This window comes from Carcharodon carcharias, chromosome 26 (genome assembly GCF_017639515.1).
Source record: "Carcharodon carcharias isolate sCarCar2 chromosome 26, sCarCar2.pri, whole genome shotgun sequence".
NCBI classification, from domain to species: Eukaryota; Metazoa; Chordata; class Chondrichthyes; order Lamniformes; family Lamnidae; genus Carcharodon; species Carcharodon carcharias.
The window spans coordinates 33,448,108-33,462,738 of record NC_054492.1 but is presented as its reverse complement, the minus strand read 5'-3'; the positions used below and the strand labels follow the sequence as shown (position 1 = coordinate 33,462,738).

The 14,631-nt window shown below is 40.6% G+C and overlaps 1 protein-coding gene across 1 annotated transcript in view; it reads right to left on the bottom strand.

Annotated features, from left to right (window-relative positions):
• Positions 1 to 13,930, bottom strand: part of LOC121269779 (aggrecan core protein-like) — a 51,238-nt gene extending 37,308 nt beyond the window's left edge. The window contains exons 1-5 of the mRNA XM_041174688.1: positions 13,861 to 13,930; positions 12,795 to 13,181; positions 12,003 to 12,177; positions 10,623 to 10,750; positions 8,817 to 9,107 (exon numbers count right to left, since the gene is read on the bottom strand). Coding sequence (XP_041030622.1) covers positions 8,817 to 9,107; positions 10,623 to 10,750; positions 12,003 to 12,177; positions 12,795 to 13,181; positions 13,861 to 13,930 — 1,051 coding nt within the window. The remainder of the gene's footprint in view (positions 1 to 8,816; positions 9,108 to 10,622; positions 10,751 to 12,002; positions 12,178 to 12,794; positions 13,182 to 13,860) is intronic.
• Positions 13,931 to 14,631: the final 701 nt, after the last annotated feature.

Sequence of the window (14,631 nt, the reverse complement as noted above, 5' to 3'; positions counted from 1 at the left end):
ATATTTTGCAAGTAATGTATGGACACTTCTTCTAGTCTTTGAAAATTGTTACACATTTATGGATAGCAGGCATAAAGATTTCAGCGTCATTTTTCAATGTAGAATTGTGGAAAATTATGATATCGTCTCTTTCTAATATCATTAATATGGTTTCCTACCAACTTATTTACAATTTATTTCTTTCATATCTTCATAGAGAATATGTTAAATTTTGGAACTTTGTAATAGTATGGTAGGCATCTTAGCCTGCCTATGTATTGTTAAATGACCCCGTTGTACATTTTAAATATCCAGGTCCCAATTCTCTGCCAAACATTTCACAGCTCCAACGTTCTGCCCTCCAGGGCAAGATTACAATTATCAGTTCCCTTAGTTGTGAGAAACACAACTTAACCCTTTGTCATTTCAATTCATCACCTTGCTCTCACGCTCACATTTCTGTCCTCAGTCTGCTGCAATGTTCCAGTGAAACCTAACACAAGCTGGCGGAACAGCACCTCATCTTCCGATTAGACACTTAACAGCCTTCCGGACTTAACATCGAGTTCAACAATTTCAGATCATGAGTTCTGTCCTCCATTTTATATTTTTCTCCTCTCACCAGTGTCAGTCTGTATCTTGTTCTCATGTTTTGCTTTCAGACAACACTGACCTTTATTCCGCTATTAACACCTACTCTGAACCAAAGCTTTGTTCCTTTACTAATACCATCAGCCCTCTCTTTGTCTTTTGTTACATGGCATCTTTGACATTTAATCTCCCCCATTCTCTAACCTATACCTGGCCTTTCTTTTTGCTCCACCTGACCCCCCTCCCCCCTTTTTCAATAGCACAAAACCCATCACATCTCTACCTCTCCTCAGTTCTGAAGAAGAGTCATATTGAACTTGAAATGTTAACTCTGTTTCTCTTTCCACATATGCTGCCAGACCTGCCAAGTTTTTCCAGCACTTTCTGTTTTTATTAACTCAGCTTGCTGAGGGAAAGCAGCCGTTGAAGATATAACATTACATCCTGCCAACTTCTCAACATTAGCCGCTACCCTATGATGTTACAACATTTCTTATCTCTAGTGTAGTGATAAAAACATGAGCATTACCTCTTTAACTTTCCTCTTTCTAATCTGCCATCCTATAATATTCTTCTCTTTATATCCTCACTGAGTTGAAATCAAGACTCATTAACTGTCTTCCACTCTAACTCTTCCTCCACAGACCTCAAAACTGTGAAGCTCTATCTTGTCATCTTCTTTAGCTCTTACAATCTATGGCCTTTTTCAAATATAACCTTGGTGTTATCTGAACCTTAGTTGAGATATACTTCATCTTGTCTATTCTTTTTTCAAACTTAGTGATTTCCAGCACTGTTGGCCTGCATTTGATTTCTTGGTACTCAAAGGGAGGGAAACATAAAGTTTGGAAGGAGAATGACCATTTGGCCCAACACAACTGCAGCCCATAGATAATTGTCTCAGCCATAGGCTTCTCCCACATATGCAAACAAAGGACACCAGACACACTTCCATTCAGAATGATTCTAATGTACATACTGCTGCCCATCGCTCCACCTTCAGCAAACAAGGACACCCAGCTCATTCCCCTTTTGAATTTCAAGCTGAGTGCATCTGCCACAAAATAATGACTCGAATACAATGAAGCTGATGGAATGGATGTGTTCTTTTAAGACCTGGATTGCAGTTTGTCAAATATCGCTGCACAATTTAGCTCCTGAGCAACTTGCATTCACATAATGTCATTAATGTGGTAAAGAGTCCCAACGCACTTCACAGGAGCATTAATCAATTTGAGACCGAGGCCGGGATTTTATGGCTCCATCATGGTGGGACCCGCTGCAGGAGATTCGGCCCAGCGAAAAGTCCATTGACTTTCAGCCGGACTGGAAAATCCCACCCCAAGTCTTGTAAGGACATGAAGTGGTAGATTTTAGAATGCCTAAAAAGGAAAAGAGAGATTTAGAGAGGTAAAGAGATGTAGGGACAAAACTATGGTTCCTGGCCATATTTGGGTACAGTACCATTGAGACTGTCAATGTAGCAGTAAACATCATAGGTTTCCTCGGGTTTGCGGACACCATAACTTCTTACACCAGGGAGGCCATCTTTGTCACCAAAACAGCGTTCTCTAGGGTTCACCATTGGATACCTAATCAAAAAGAAGTTTTGGATGTAAAATATCTACAAAATTACATTTTTGTACTCCTTCGAACTTTGCCTCCAACCGAGGGGCAAAACTCTTATTGTGGATGAGAGAGTGGGGATACTTTAGGCATCCCTGCATTAGGCATCAAAGCATCCCTGAAGAGGTCAACATTTCCCTCCCCCACCTCCCGACCCATGGGAGACCCGGACTTGTGAGTGACCAAAATCGCCAAAGGCTCATTCTGGAAGACACCCAACACATAAACGGGAACGTGCAGAGGCAAAGCCCAGGCTTCAGAGGGAAAAGCACAAACTCCAAGCATTTGGCAGAGTCTGCAGATCGTGCATTGGACTTATCAGCTTTTTCGGAACTTATCAAACTGGAATAGAAGCGAGTCATCCTCAATCCCTAGGGACTGCCTAAGAAGAGCCTCTTCACTAAGAGTGGCCACTTGGTGATTCACCACAGGACATCTTGCTGCCTTGAACACTAATCCACAAAAGAAGTCAATATTTTTGGGGAAGCAAGACAATTGGAGAGATGCTAAAAAATAAAAATGTGCTTTATGTCCATCTCTCAAAATTTGTTGCTTTTTAACCAAAATCAAAAATGCTATTTTCTTTTGCTGCTCTCTACTATCAGGCTCTCGACATGTTTCAATAGATCATTTTCAGAGCTGAAAACCCTGCAACGATATTTCAGAGTGAAACGTGTAGAATTAGATCCCCCATCTGCAACCTAACATACCGCTGGCAAATCAATTGACTGACGCAGTATAAATGAGTTGCTAGCAGGAACTTTGGGGAGGTGGGTAGCTGGGGGCTGCATGAAGCCCTGTGCACTGTACAACCACTGTTCACAGTGATGAATCTGTGCTATTGTTTTAACTGTGGGAACTGTGGATAATTTCAGGGACTTGCGGAAAGTCAAATTTTAACTTAGGATCAGCATTCTCAGAAGGAAAGAAAGAAAGATACAATGCCTTTTGCATCCTCAGGTTGTCCCAAAGTATTTTACAGATAATTATATTCTTTATTTTGGTGTGATCACTGTTAAATGTACAAATGTGGCAGCCAATTTGCGCACAGCCAGCTCCCTGAAATCTGATAATGAACAGATAATCAAATCTTTTCAGTAATGTTGGTTGAAGGATAAATATTGGACAGGACACCAAGGAGAGCTCCCCTGATTTTTAGCAAAATTGTGCCATGGGATCTTTTATGTCCGCCTGAGAGAGCAAACAAGGCCTCAAGTTAGCATCTCATCTGAAAGACGATGTCACAGGACAGACTGTCATAGGGATGTTAAAGGTTTCTGATTCATTGTTTCCTTTTTACAGTAGCAATTCAGGAGTGGAATCCCTTAAACACATCTTCACACAAAGGGTAGCAGAAATTTGGAAAGCTCTCTCATAAAAGGCTGTAGATGTTGCCACGTTGGAAGCTTCCAAGACTGAGATTGATAGATTTTTGTTAAGTAAGTCAAGGGTAACAGGGGATATAGAGCAATAGTGGGAAAATGGTGCTGAGGTGCAAATCAGCCATTATTTAATTAAATAGAAGAACCAACTCTAGGGGCTGAATGACCTCTTCCTGTTCAAAATGTTACTATATTATTCATTGCAAGTATTTTATACGATTTGTGCACTGTTTAATGGCAGCACTAACACATGGATTAATTTCACCATTAAACTAATGGATAAGGGAATGTCTACAATTGTATTCACAATGTAGGTTATAATTTTCAGATATTTTTATTTACAGGTGAGGCCAGAACAACAGGCATAAATATAAGATAATCACTGATAAATCCATTAGGGAACTCAGGAGAAACTTCCTTACCCAGAGAGTGGTTAGAAGGTGGAACCCGCTTCCACAGAGAGTAGCTAACTTGACTACTATAGGTGCTTCCAAGGGGTAGGTTAATAAGTGTATGAGAGACAAGGAACAGAAAGAGATTCTGATTGGGTTAGATGGAGGAGGTTAATATCCAGCATGGACCTGGTGGCTCGTTTTCTGTGCTGTAAATACTTGGTATACAACATACTGTTTGGAGCAAAGGGATTTAGTGCATGGTTTACCTGACAGTCTGGTCAGAGAGCCAGCCTGCGTCGCACTGGTTGTATCCATGCTCATAAGCTGCTTGGAGTTGCTCAGGGGTGGCGATGACGGCACTATTTTCTAAACAGGCAATTTGGGCCTCGGTGAAGTTAAGAGTGTACCTGCTCGAAATAGCACGGTAATGGAAAACGATCCCTGTTGAGAAACACATATGCAGGTAACTGAGTCGAGTCGGATAAAACATGCTACATACAATGGGTGCAATCTCACTGTTAAACCATTACCCCTACCATATAATGCACACTGGTTTTTTTTAGTAGTATAGAGAGCAGATGAACTATGGTTCCCAGCGAAAGGGGCCCCCTCACCATGCATTCCTTATTGTGATACTTGACTCCTAGGGACACAGCTATAAGAAAGCTTTGCTGCACTTTGTATAGGAAGAGTATAAAATAGCTTTGGTATTCCACTCTGATCTATTTGGGCTCTCATAAATCTGTCAGTTATACAGGAGAAGTGAGCATGATACGAAGCAACCAAGAATGTACTCAGTGAAAAGAAATTCATGCACATTCCGAGATGTGACAATGAGTAAGAACATGAACTGGATTCTTCCAGGATCTAATTCTGCCTGGGATCTCCAGGATTAAATTTATTCTTTTTGAATAAACAAGATCGAATAGTGGAGTCAGTTTATTATCACTCTGACCTGTCTGAATAGGCACAGGCACAGGCTTGAACATTTTTAGCAGTATTTAAGTCATTGATTAGCAAGTTTGAAGGTTAGTCCTTTAATTATCCAGCCAACTGTACCTGTAGCTGGCTTGGCACTATTAACATTGGCTCCATTATAGTGTCAAGACTTTTTAGTCTTATGAGGTTTGCTTTGCTAATCACTGACAAAGATACAAATACAAGGACCAAAGCAGGGCTGAGCTTTGAACTAGGGCTATACTGACTGGAGATGAGAAGGTTAGAGAACGATCCAACAGACTACTCAAAGTTTTGAAAGAACTTTGCAACAAAGATCACTGGTCGATGAATTGGTAACAAGAATTGGGAGCATAAATTCAGTGTTAATGCTATGATTTTTTTCCCCTTTTACGCTCAAAAAATTTATCATATACAAGTTTATTAGATTATTAGCTGTGTTATAACAAGCAATTGTTGAAGCTTGGTCAATCACAATATTTAAGAGGAAATTAGATAAACGCTCGAAAAAGAAAGTATAGAGTGCAAGGAAAGACAGAGAAGTGGAATTAGAGTAGATACTTCCAACGTAGAGCTAGCATTGACCCATGAGCCGAATGGTCACCTTCCATACTGAAAGCTCAATGAGATTATGATGTACCTATTTTAATCAATGAAATTAGGAAATGTCCTGATGTATATTATTGTTTTTATTGAGAAGTTAAGCGAAGGGGAAAGGCACAGAGGGGAGCACCTCACCAAGTAAAACAGCAGGAGTGAAGCTGAGGTATATTTAAAAAATGTTGATATGGCCTAAAGTTCAGTTTAGAAGGATACAGATGGCAGGAGCAAGTGATGATCAAGGGTTCAAAGTCCTTGTTCAAGTCCCTGGGAAAGAATGAGTGAGAGCAGAGGAGTACCTGAGTCTTAATTTTAGCATAGTAATGATAAAGGCCAGAGGATAAATGAACTGAAGGGGAATAAGAGAAAATTCTGAAAGGAATGTAAGAGATGAAAAAAGAGATGTAAAACACCAAAAGGGTGACTATAATTGCAGAGGAAATAAATAGAAGGAAATGGAGGGAGTAAAAACAAGATCTGTCAGTTATCTCAGGACATTGAACATCCCAGCTGAATTTTGCAAAACCTGCTTCAATTACAAAAGACCATGATATAGAAAATCCTACAATTGAAGAGATACCAGTTGATACATAGAAGCCTCTTTGTTGGATCGTATTTCACTCGACATGTGGAACTTAATAGCGTTAGAGACTTTTGGACACGTAGACATAGGGAGTATCAGGTCTGCATCTACCTTGCTGACTTTCCCCAATCCTTACAATTGTATTAAAATACACCAAAAGGCATCAACCCACTAGAACAACCTCCTGGTGATTGTTTTGTTTCTCAGTCATTGCAATTTCCTCTTACACATTCTTAATAGGCTTTATCATCAAAAATATTGAATGACAGTTTACAGACATAATGACCTCTCAATCCCCAATTAAGTAGTTCCATCAAGAATAGTCTTGGTTGCCTTTTTTATATTCTAACAGAAAATTCAAAAATATATAGATTTTTTTCTTAAATATGAAAAATATTATGTTCCAGGGAGTAACTCAGTAGACTTTCCCTTTATACATGATCAGGAAGCTTTTTTTAAAAAAAATGTTCTTGACATGAGGGTGGCAATGGCAAGCCAATAATTATTACCAATTCCTAGCTGCTCTAGGGGCATTAAAAACAAACCACCTCATGTGGGACTGGAGTCACATGTATGTCGGTCAGGTAGAGGTGGATGGTCACTTTCTCTGAACGAGCTTAATGAATCCATTAATTTCCTCCTGATGCAAACTACAAATAACCAGATTTATTGAATTAAATTTCATAACTTGCCCCAGCAGGGCTAGAGCTCAACCTCCAAGCTGCTACTCCATTACCATAGCCACTAGGTTACCATACCCTCTTCTGGACCCTACTGTTCCCTGTTTAATAGCACCATCTGTTGGCAAATCTACTGTTGTACACTTACTGTGATAACTACATTAACTTACCAGTTGGAGTGAATGGGCTGCCAGGAATTATTGGTTCTAATGTTGCACTTCCCTCCTCTTCAATCAATATTTGGGTGATGGCCCCTGTGACAGGCATGCCTGTCTCTCTTGGAGCTGTTGTTAGCTCCTCAGGCATTGTTGCAAGTAAATCTGGAGCTGCTGTTGCCGCAGTAACAACCTCCTCAATGGTGGCTAGAGCCTCACGTGGAGTCATTGTGATTTCTTCAAGCCTTGCAGTTGCTGTTAGTTCTTCGACAGGTACAGACACCTCAACAGTTGGTACCTCAGAGACCACGGCTTCTGCTTGAGATGTCGCTGCAGTAACTGCCAAGATGATTCCAGGGGTGGTTAATTCTTCACTAGCTGTAATGTTTTCAGGTAGGTCTGTAAATTTAGGAACAATAATTTCCTCACTAATGGATAGAACAGGTTCCTCAGAAGCTGGAGCGCTGCCAATCTCTGGGGTGAGAACCTCTGGAAACCTGGTCGCCTCACGAGCTTCCTCAGTGAATGGAAGAGTTACTGGAGTAAAAGGACTAAGTGTAATAATGTCTCCTATTGCTTCTCCCTCTGGGGTGGCTCTTGTGAAGAATTGCTCTACTCTTTCAGTAATAGTTTGAACAGTAAAGGCACTTCCTTCATCAGTAAAGAACTCTTCTGGCTCCGTGGCTGGGTAGGTTAACGGGGTCTCTGTGAATGCTTCTATATCAGCCTTTGCTGTCGGAAAAGAAACATGTTGAAGAGATTAACAGTGAAGGGAACACTTTAGGGAGGACCCCTATTGTACTTCACTTTGCATAGAGTAACACCATTGAATTATATGTTGAAGAGTCCTCTCAGCCTCTACTTTTTATACTCATGCAACCTTTTAGACTAAGAGGCCTACACTAAATAAAGCATGTTAGTATCAGTATCACAATCCATTCGGGCTTATCATTCAGGGTTTGTTAGCACCACTATGCATAGAAATGGGGTTTGCTTGTTTTTGGGTACATAACAGATGGTGTGCATGGAGCTAACTGGGAGGGCTGAAATTTGCCCTTCGCAGTGCTCTGGAGCTGAGCAAAGCACCCCTGTTCCTCCTGGCTCCACTGGAATGTTTTTAATCTTTCTTAAGTGCTGCAGCACTCATTATAGAACCCCAGTCATCGCTCACTTAGTGCACAGGCTATGAAGCAGGCATTGGATCCCTTACATATGAAAACTGGGGGACTATGTAAAAGGATGAGCATCGTAGGTGCTGAGGCAGCTGCCTATACTGTTATTTAGCTCTGGTGATGATAGGGTGCACACATGCACGCCCAAGGGACTGCCTTTGTTTAGGCCGGATTCAAACCCAGATTCCTGAAGTGAAATTGGTCGCAAATGTAATTTCAAAACTCTTCCAGAAGAACCTGCTTCTCTTTATCATCCCTTTGTTGAAATTACTGTTTTGTGAAAGTGATTGGAAACCCTTCTCTATATTGTGGCTTGGGCAAATAATCAGAGCTGAAGAAACTTTTTTTAAAAATTAAAGTAAGCTTTAGTCACCAGATAATACTGTTAAGCTTTATAAGCCTGTCATATGCACCATACTTCTCAGTTTCTTCTGTCTTCAGATTCATCAATCGCTTTGTACCGTCTGTTTCAGTTACCTTCTCTGCACCTTAACACTCATTCAGTCGAACACTTTCTCTTGACTTCCTTTCTTGCTCCTAGCTGTCTATGTTTTATTAAACTTGTATCCTGTAGTATTTGAACTCTTCACCAGAATTAACAATTTATTTGTATCAGCTTCAGAACCCCTTCGTTACAATAGTAATAACCAGCATTTATAAGTCCAAGCAAACCTGAAATTCTTAATCGCTTACCACTGAAGCAGTAGGCATCATGTCGACTGCTAGGATCAGGGTAACCAGTTTGGTTGGGGTACCGGTACACAGTTCTTACACCTAGTAGGTTGCCACCACAGTTGGGTCTTCGCTTCGAAATTGGATATCTAACACTGGCATCAGCAAGCCAGCCAGTATTGCACTGATCCATGCCATCTTTCCATGCCATGTATAATTGTCCTGTGGTGGCTAACTGGGCACCTTGGTCAAGACAAGCTTCCATTGCTTCTTTAAACGCATATCTTCCAATGGTAGTTATGTAGAAAACATTACCTACAGACAAGGGGAATGAAGTTGATGAATTAAGTCCATCTCAAATTCCAGCAAAATATTTCCACTAAAACGTTACATCTGAAAAATCATAACAGAACAGTGAAATCCATCAGGTCCAAAGCACTGACCGTTTCACATGGATTAACCCAGCTAACTTGTTTTCAATCTTTTCCCTCCCTAGAATGACATCCAATGGCTACTTCTATTATCCATTGGGTGAAAATGTTTCACTGACTGCCCTATTCTTAAATATCTAATTTTAAACTAGTGGCTTCGGAATCTGAATCACGGATTCACGGATTTTGAATTCTAATCAAGTTTGGTTATAATTGGTAGTGCCATAATCTGACTGTTAAAATCCACCTATGTAATTAGATTTTGAAAAGTGTCCAACACTATTATATTAAATACAACACAATCTTGCTCATAATACTGCTTTTCCCCCCTGAGATGAGCGGACTGGGGATGAGACACGCTTCAGTTATAATGTTCCATGCATATTCAACACACAAGGATAACATCCATTTGCTCTTCCACAGAGCTGTAATGCTAAAAGGATTCCTCTTCACTATTGAGGAGATACTAACTGTACTCTCTTCTGCTTGAGTAAGATATTAGCTCAGAGAAGATAATTGGTCGATAATGTATGCCCATCCCCATATCCACCTCCTTCTATCAATATTTATTTATAAAATGTAATGACCATAAATTCTTTCAGATGACCAGCACTTATCCATTGCCTTTCTGAAACTTCTCAAAATGCCCCAGTTCTCCTGTCTGCACATTAGTTCATTGTGTGTGTGTGTGTGTGTGTGTGTGTGCATAGCTCTTTTGACCCAGAACTGAATCTAAATTTTTGATTTCTTTTAGCTTTGCCGATCCTAAATGTGGTATCCTATACACTGCAGAGAAGTTTATCTGCTTCCCAATTGGAGGATCTAAAAGATTTAAGAGGTCCACTTTTAGGACAAGAGCCTAGATTTCAACAATGGTCTTATTTTTAATTTGATTTATTGTCCATCCCTAATTGCTCTTGGAAAGGACTTGTCTGTTTGCCACCTATAATAATGAGTTCCGAAGAAGATTTGGCTCTCTTTCTCTCTCCACAGTGCTGCCAGGCCTGCTGAGTATTTCCAGCACTTTGTTTTTATTTTATATTATATATTCTATATAATAATCTGAACATTCCCTGCATGTATACCAATAACGATATTGGAAGAGACGCTCTGGCTCCAAACCTACCCTACATAGTGTGCCTATGGACTTCTAACAAAGCAATGCCAGATGATGTGTTGTCACCTGGCACTCCAATTATGCTAACTCCTCTTGCTTTGTGTGGTCAACTTCATTAACATGATGCAGGTAGGTTCTTGGTCCATATTGGAGGTGACATTGGGAAACCACTGAACTTGGGTATCATTTGGCTACTTTCACCTTATGTTCTTTCATATTTTTTCAACTTTGCATCCTACATTGTGGACCTCAGGATTTTCCAGGAAAGAACACATTTCTTACCTTGCAATTCTTTTGCAAAACAATAAACATCATAGGTTTCATTTGTATCTCTAATACCATAGGATCTGACACCTGGGTATTCATCCAAATTACCATAGCATCCCACTCGTGGTTTGTGAATTGGATACCTAAGAATAGAATTTTGGAAATATTTGTCAGGAATAGTGTTAGCAATGTCTTATTTGTTCACTATAAATATTGGTATTCACTGTAGAAGTTCTAAAATGAACAAAACAGGAACTGTCTGGGCCCAGACCAACATCCTCAATCTTCTGGCTTGTTTTATATTTTGGACTTGCACAAAGTTCACACAGCCAACCTGTGGGATAGGCTATCACCTACCATAATAAATATTGGCTCTGTGAAGCATATGAAAGGGGATTACCTGGATTCCTACTTCAGCAGAGACTGTCTAATCCCATTTCACACAGAAGCCATACAGTCAACACACGAATAGACTTGGCATCGCATCAGCCATGGCTGGATTTGAACCAAGGTAGCAGAAATGAAAAGCTGATGCCCTAAGTCCATTGTACCAGGCAGACCCCATTTTAGTGGTTCTTCGCATTAACATTGGATGCCAGCTGACAGACGTATGTGCTGTTGTTGAGAAGCCCAGTGAAATACACATAGGGCATATTCAGTTTTAGCATTAAATATGTGCACAAATTTTAATGTAAGTGGCATTTTCTCACCAAATATTATTATTGCTCTTGCAAAGCTCTCATGGATCAATGGTAATTGCCCCAATTGTCATACAGACCAGGAAGGTTCCGTATTTGATACCCAGCTTGTGCCAAGTTAACCAATGTATGGGTGGGAAACAGGGGCAGGAGTGGTAACAGGGGATCAGCTATTGTTGCTGCGCTTGATCACCATCCAGTGACCCTTGCTGGAAAGACAACTTATGTGGATGTGTGAGAGGATGGAATCAGGATGTAATGATCCATCATGGTTGAATTATCTGCCAAGATTCACCATCTAGGCACAAGTGGGAAGGCTATTACGTAAGGTCTATTAAAATTATTGATGCCTATAAAACCAGATATAAATATTAATCATTACTCTCAGGGACAGGAGAAAATAGGACATATTGTGTCCTGGCATATGTTAGATTGTCTCTTGTATGCTGCAAAATAATTTCCACGCAGCATTATTTCTGCAATATAATTCAAATACATGTTGGGATAACTTATACAAGTCCCTGTGCCACTTGTGGAGTCTCATTAAAGCTGGTGCAGTTTAGAAATTAATGGACTCAGTGAGACCTGGGAAAATTTGCTTGCTCTATGATCTTGTTAGTTCTGGGACTTGATGCACCATGATCCCAAAATGGTATCCCAAACACATTTGCAGGCAAAGAGTAGAATTGGTCCAGACCTCACTGTTTGATCGGCTAACCATCCAGCATCACACTGATCAAATCCATCATCGTAAGCTGCCTGCAGTTGTTCTGGGGTTGCGATAGTGGCAGTGTTGTCAATACAAGCCTGCTGGGCTTTGTAGAAGTTGAGGGTGTATCTGCTGGAAATTGCACGGTAGTGGAAGACAACACCTAGAATCAGAAAAGAAAATGCAGGTAACAAACACCCTCTAGATTTAACCTATGGCATTTATAGCTGTAAATAGTTTTAATTTATAGTTGTAAATCATCTGTTAGAATGGCATCGATAGCTCAGTCTGCTGTGGCTGGATAACTATTTTTACGGAGTAGACGCTGTGAGTGATATGAAAGTCTAGATGGCTCATTATAATTGCCATAGATGTCACAAGACTTTGCCATTGTTGCTGCTGACCAAATGCTGTCAACTCGTTAATTTTCTTTAGTTTTGCACACCCACATCATGAGGGTAGACTTGAAGGATTTGTAGTCCCAATTTGACTTCAACTACAGTCAAAGGCCCTACATTGCCACAACAATCTCTTTGGAAGAGGAAGGACCACCACTTTTGGGTATTCTGGTTTTCAATCATGACTCTCCTCTATTGGGGGTGGGCTTTGGGAGTCAGTTTGGTGGGTATTGGAATATGTCAATGTAACTCCATTGGTAAAAGGAAATGTTTTTGTTAGCAACAAACATACTAAGTAAATCTATTCCTGACTACTATTTAAAAAATAACTCTCCCAAAAACAGAGAAGAAAAACGGCAATAAAATAAAGCATAATATTTACCTTTGACAACCAATTCTATAATGTCCTGGCTGTCCTCAATACCATGTGTCACCTCACAGCGGTACATTCCTGAATCACTTGACTGTAGTTTATCCAACTCCAAGGTAGCGTCACTTGGGATTTCATTGTAGCTTGGAAGCTTGGCTCGTCCTTGGTACTCTTGGCTAATCTTAACTTTTCCAGAAGTGGCAACCACGATGACCGTCTCTTTCCCCCCTTCAGTGATTTTGGTCCATTTGATTCTTGGGGCTAGCAGAGTTTCTAAGGGAGTGTCCGGTGAGAGTGGTGTGGAGTTGATGAAGTAGCAGGGGATAGTCACAGAGCTCGCAAGAACAGCCTTCACTGGTGACTGCACAGCAATCTTCACACTCAGTGCCTTAGCGTTATCTATTATACAGGAAATAAGAAAGAAATCTCCTTACACCAATAATGGGCCAGATGCCTTAGGATAACTGAATATCCCAATTTTTGTGTACATCTTAAACTATTCAATGACTGGGAACAGAAATGACAAGTTACTCAGGGTGTCATTATACTGTTGATACGGGTTTGAGGCAAGCTCCTACTTGGGTCTGCAAGCTTCATGGCATTCTAAGTTATACTGCTGGCTCTTCAGCCAGGGAACATGGGCCAGGATTTTACAGCCCCGCCACGCGCGGCTCCCCCTGGTGGATGTGGCGAGCCATTTAAATCTCCATTCAGTTCGAAGGTACCGTAATATCCCGCCGGGAGGGAGGGGCTGTAAAATCCTGGCGGTGGGAATCTGATGCACAGTTCGGCATCCAAGCACCAGCTAAACTTGAATGGTAGCTTAAAGCTCATGAGACACTAATCTCCTTGCTAACATTAAATGATCAAGCATGAAGTTTGATGAATCTCCAGGAGATCCATTGCTTTTGAGATCCACAATCCTATTGCACTAATGGTCATACTCATGGTCAGTGAGCATCCTAAACTATTAAAACCTGTTGCCACAGGCACGTGCGTTACAAACGGAGTCAAGACAATAACCCGATAATTGATATAATAATATATAATCATGAATTTATGTTGAAAAATTTCTTACCAGAAACTTCGACAGAAATAGCCGCTGCGATCACTCGCAAACATACAAACACTAAAAGCAGAGTGGTCATAATTTACCTGTAATGGAAAAAGTTAAATTGAGTTATCACCATTCCTGTAGAAAAAACACTGATGAATGTCAAAGGAGGAGGTCCCTGCTGGCTTGAGGAATTATCAAGGATGTTTGCCAGTATGAGAGAGAGCCTCAACTTGGTCTGAACGTTTGAGCTGTGAAGCCTTCCTCAACATAAATAGAAACTTATTTTCATGATAGAGTGTTTTAAGCATTTAACAAGGAGAAAAATGTGGACACTGAGCAGGAAGTGAGATTTAGGAGATCAGAGGTTTTGTAGAAGTGAGTTTTAAGGAGGTTCCTGGAAGGTAGAGAGAAATAACAAAGTGAAATGGCTTTTGAAGAGAAATCAGATCTTTTCATGCTCGTTAGTCAGCAGTAATCTCGGTTTGCCGGAGCTGTTTAAAGCTCCAACTGGCTTCTGAAACGCTAGGCTAGAAGGGGGCTTTTGCTCACTGCAATGACACAGGTGGACTTGGGTGTGGACTTTGGGTTGGGACACAGCTGTGATGCCTTCTTTCCTCAAAATACCCCACTGAAGTTTACTGGTCAAGCATATATGTTGTATATGTTATATATCTCAGACCAATGCAGAAATTACATTTCTGTGGCCTAAATTTTCCGGTCCCGCCCGCCACGAGAATAGTCACAGTCGGGATGGAAAATTTAACGGACCAGCAAAAGGTCCATTGACTTTAG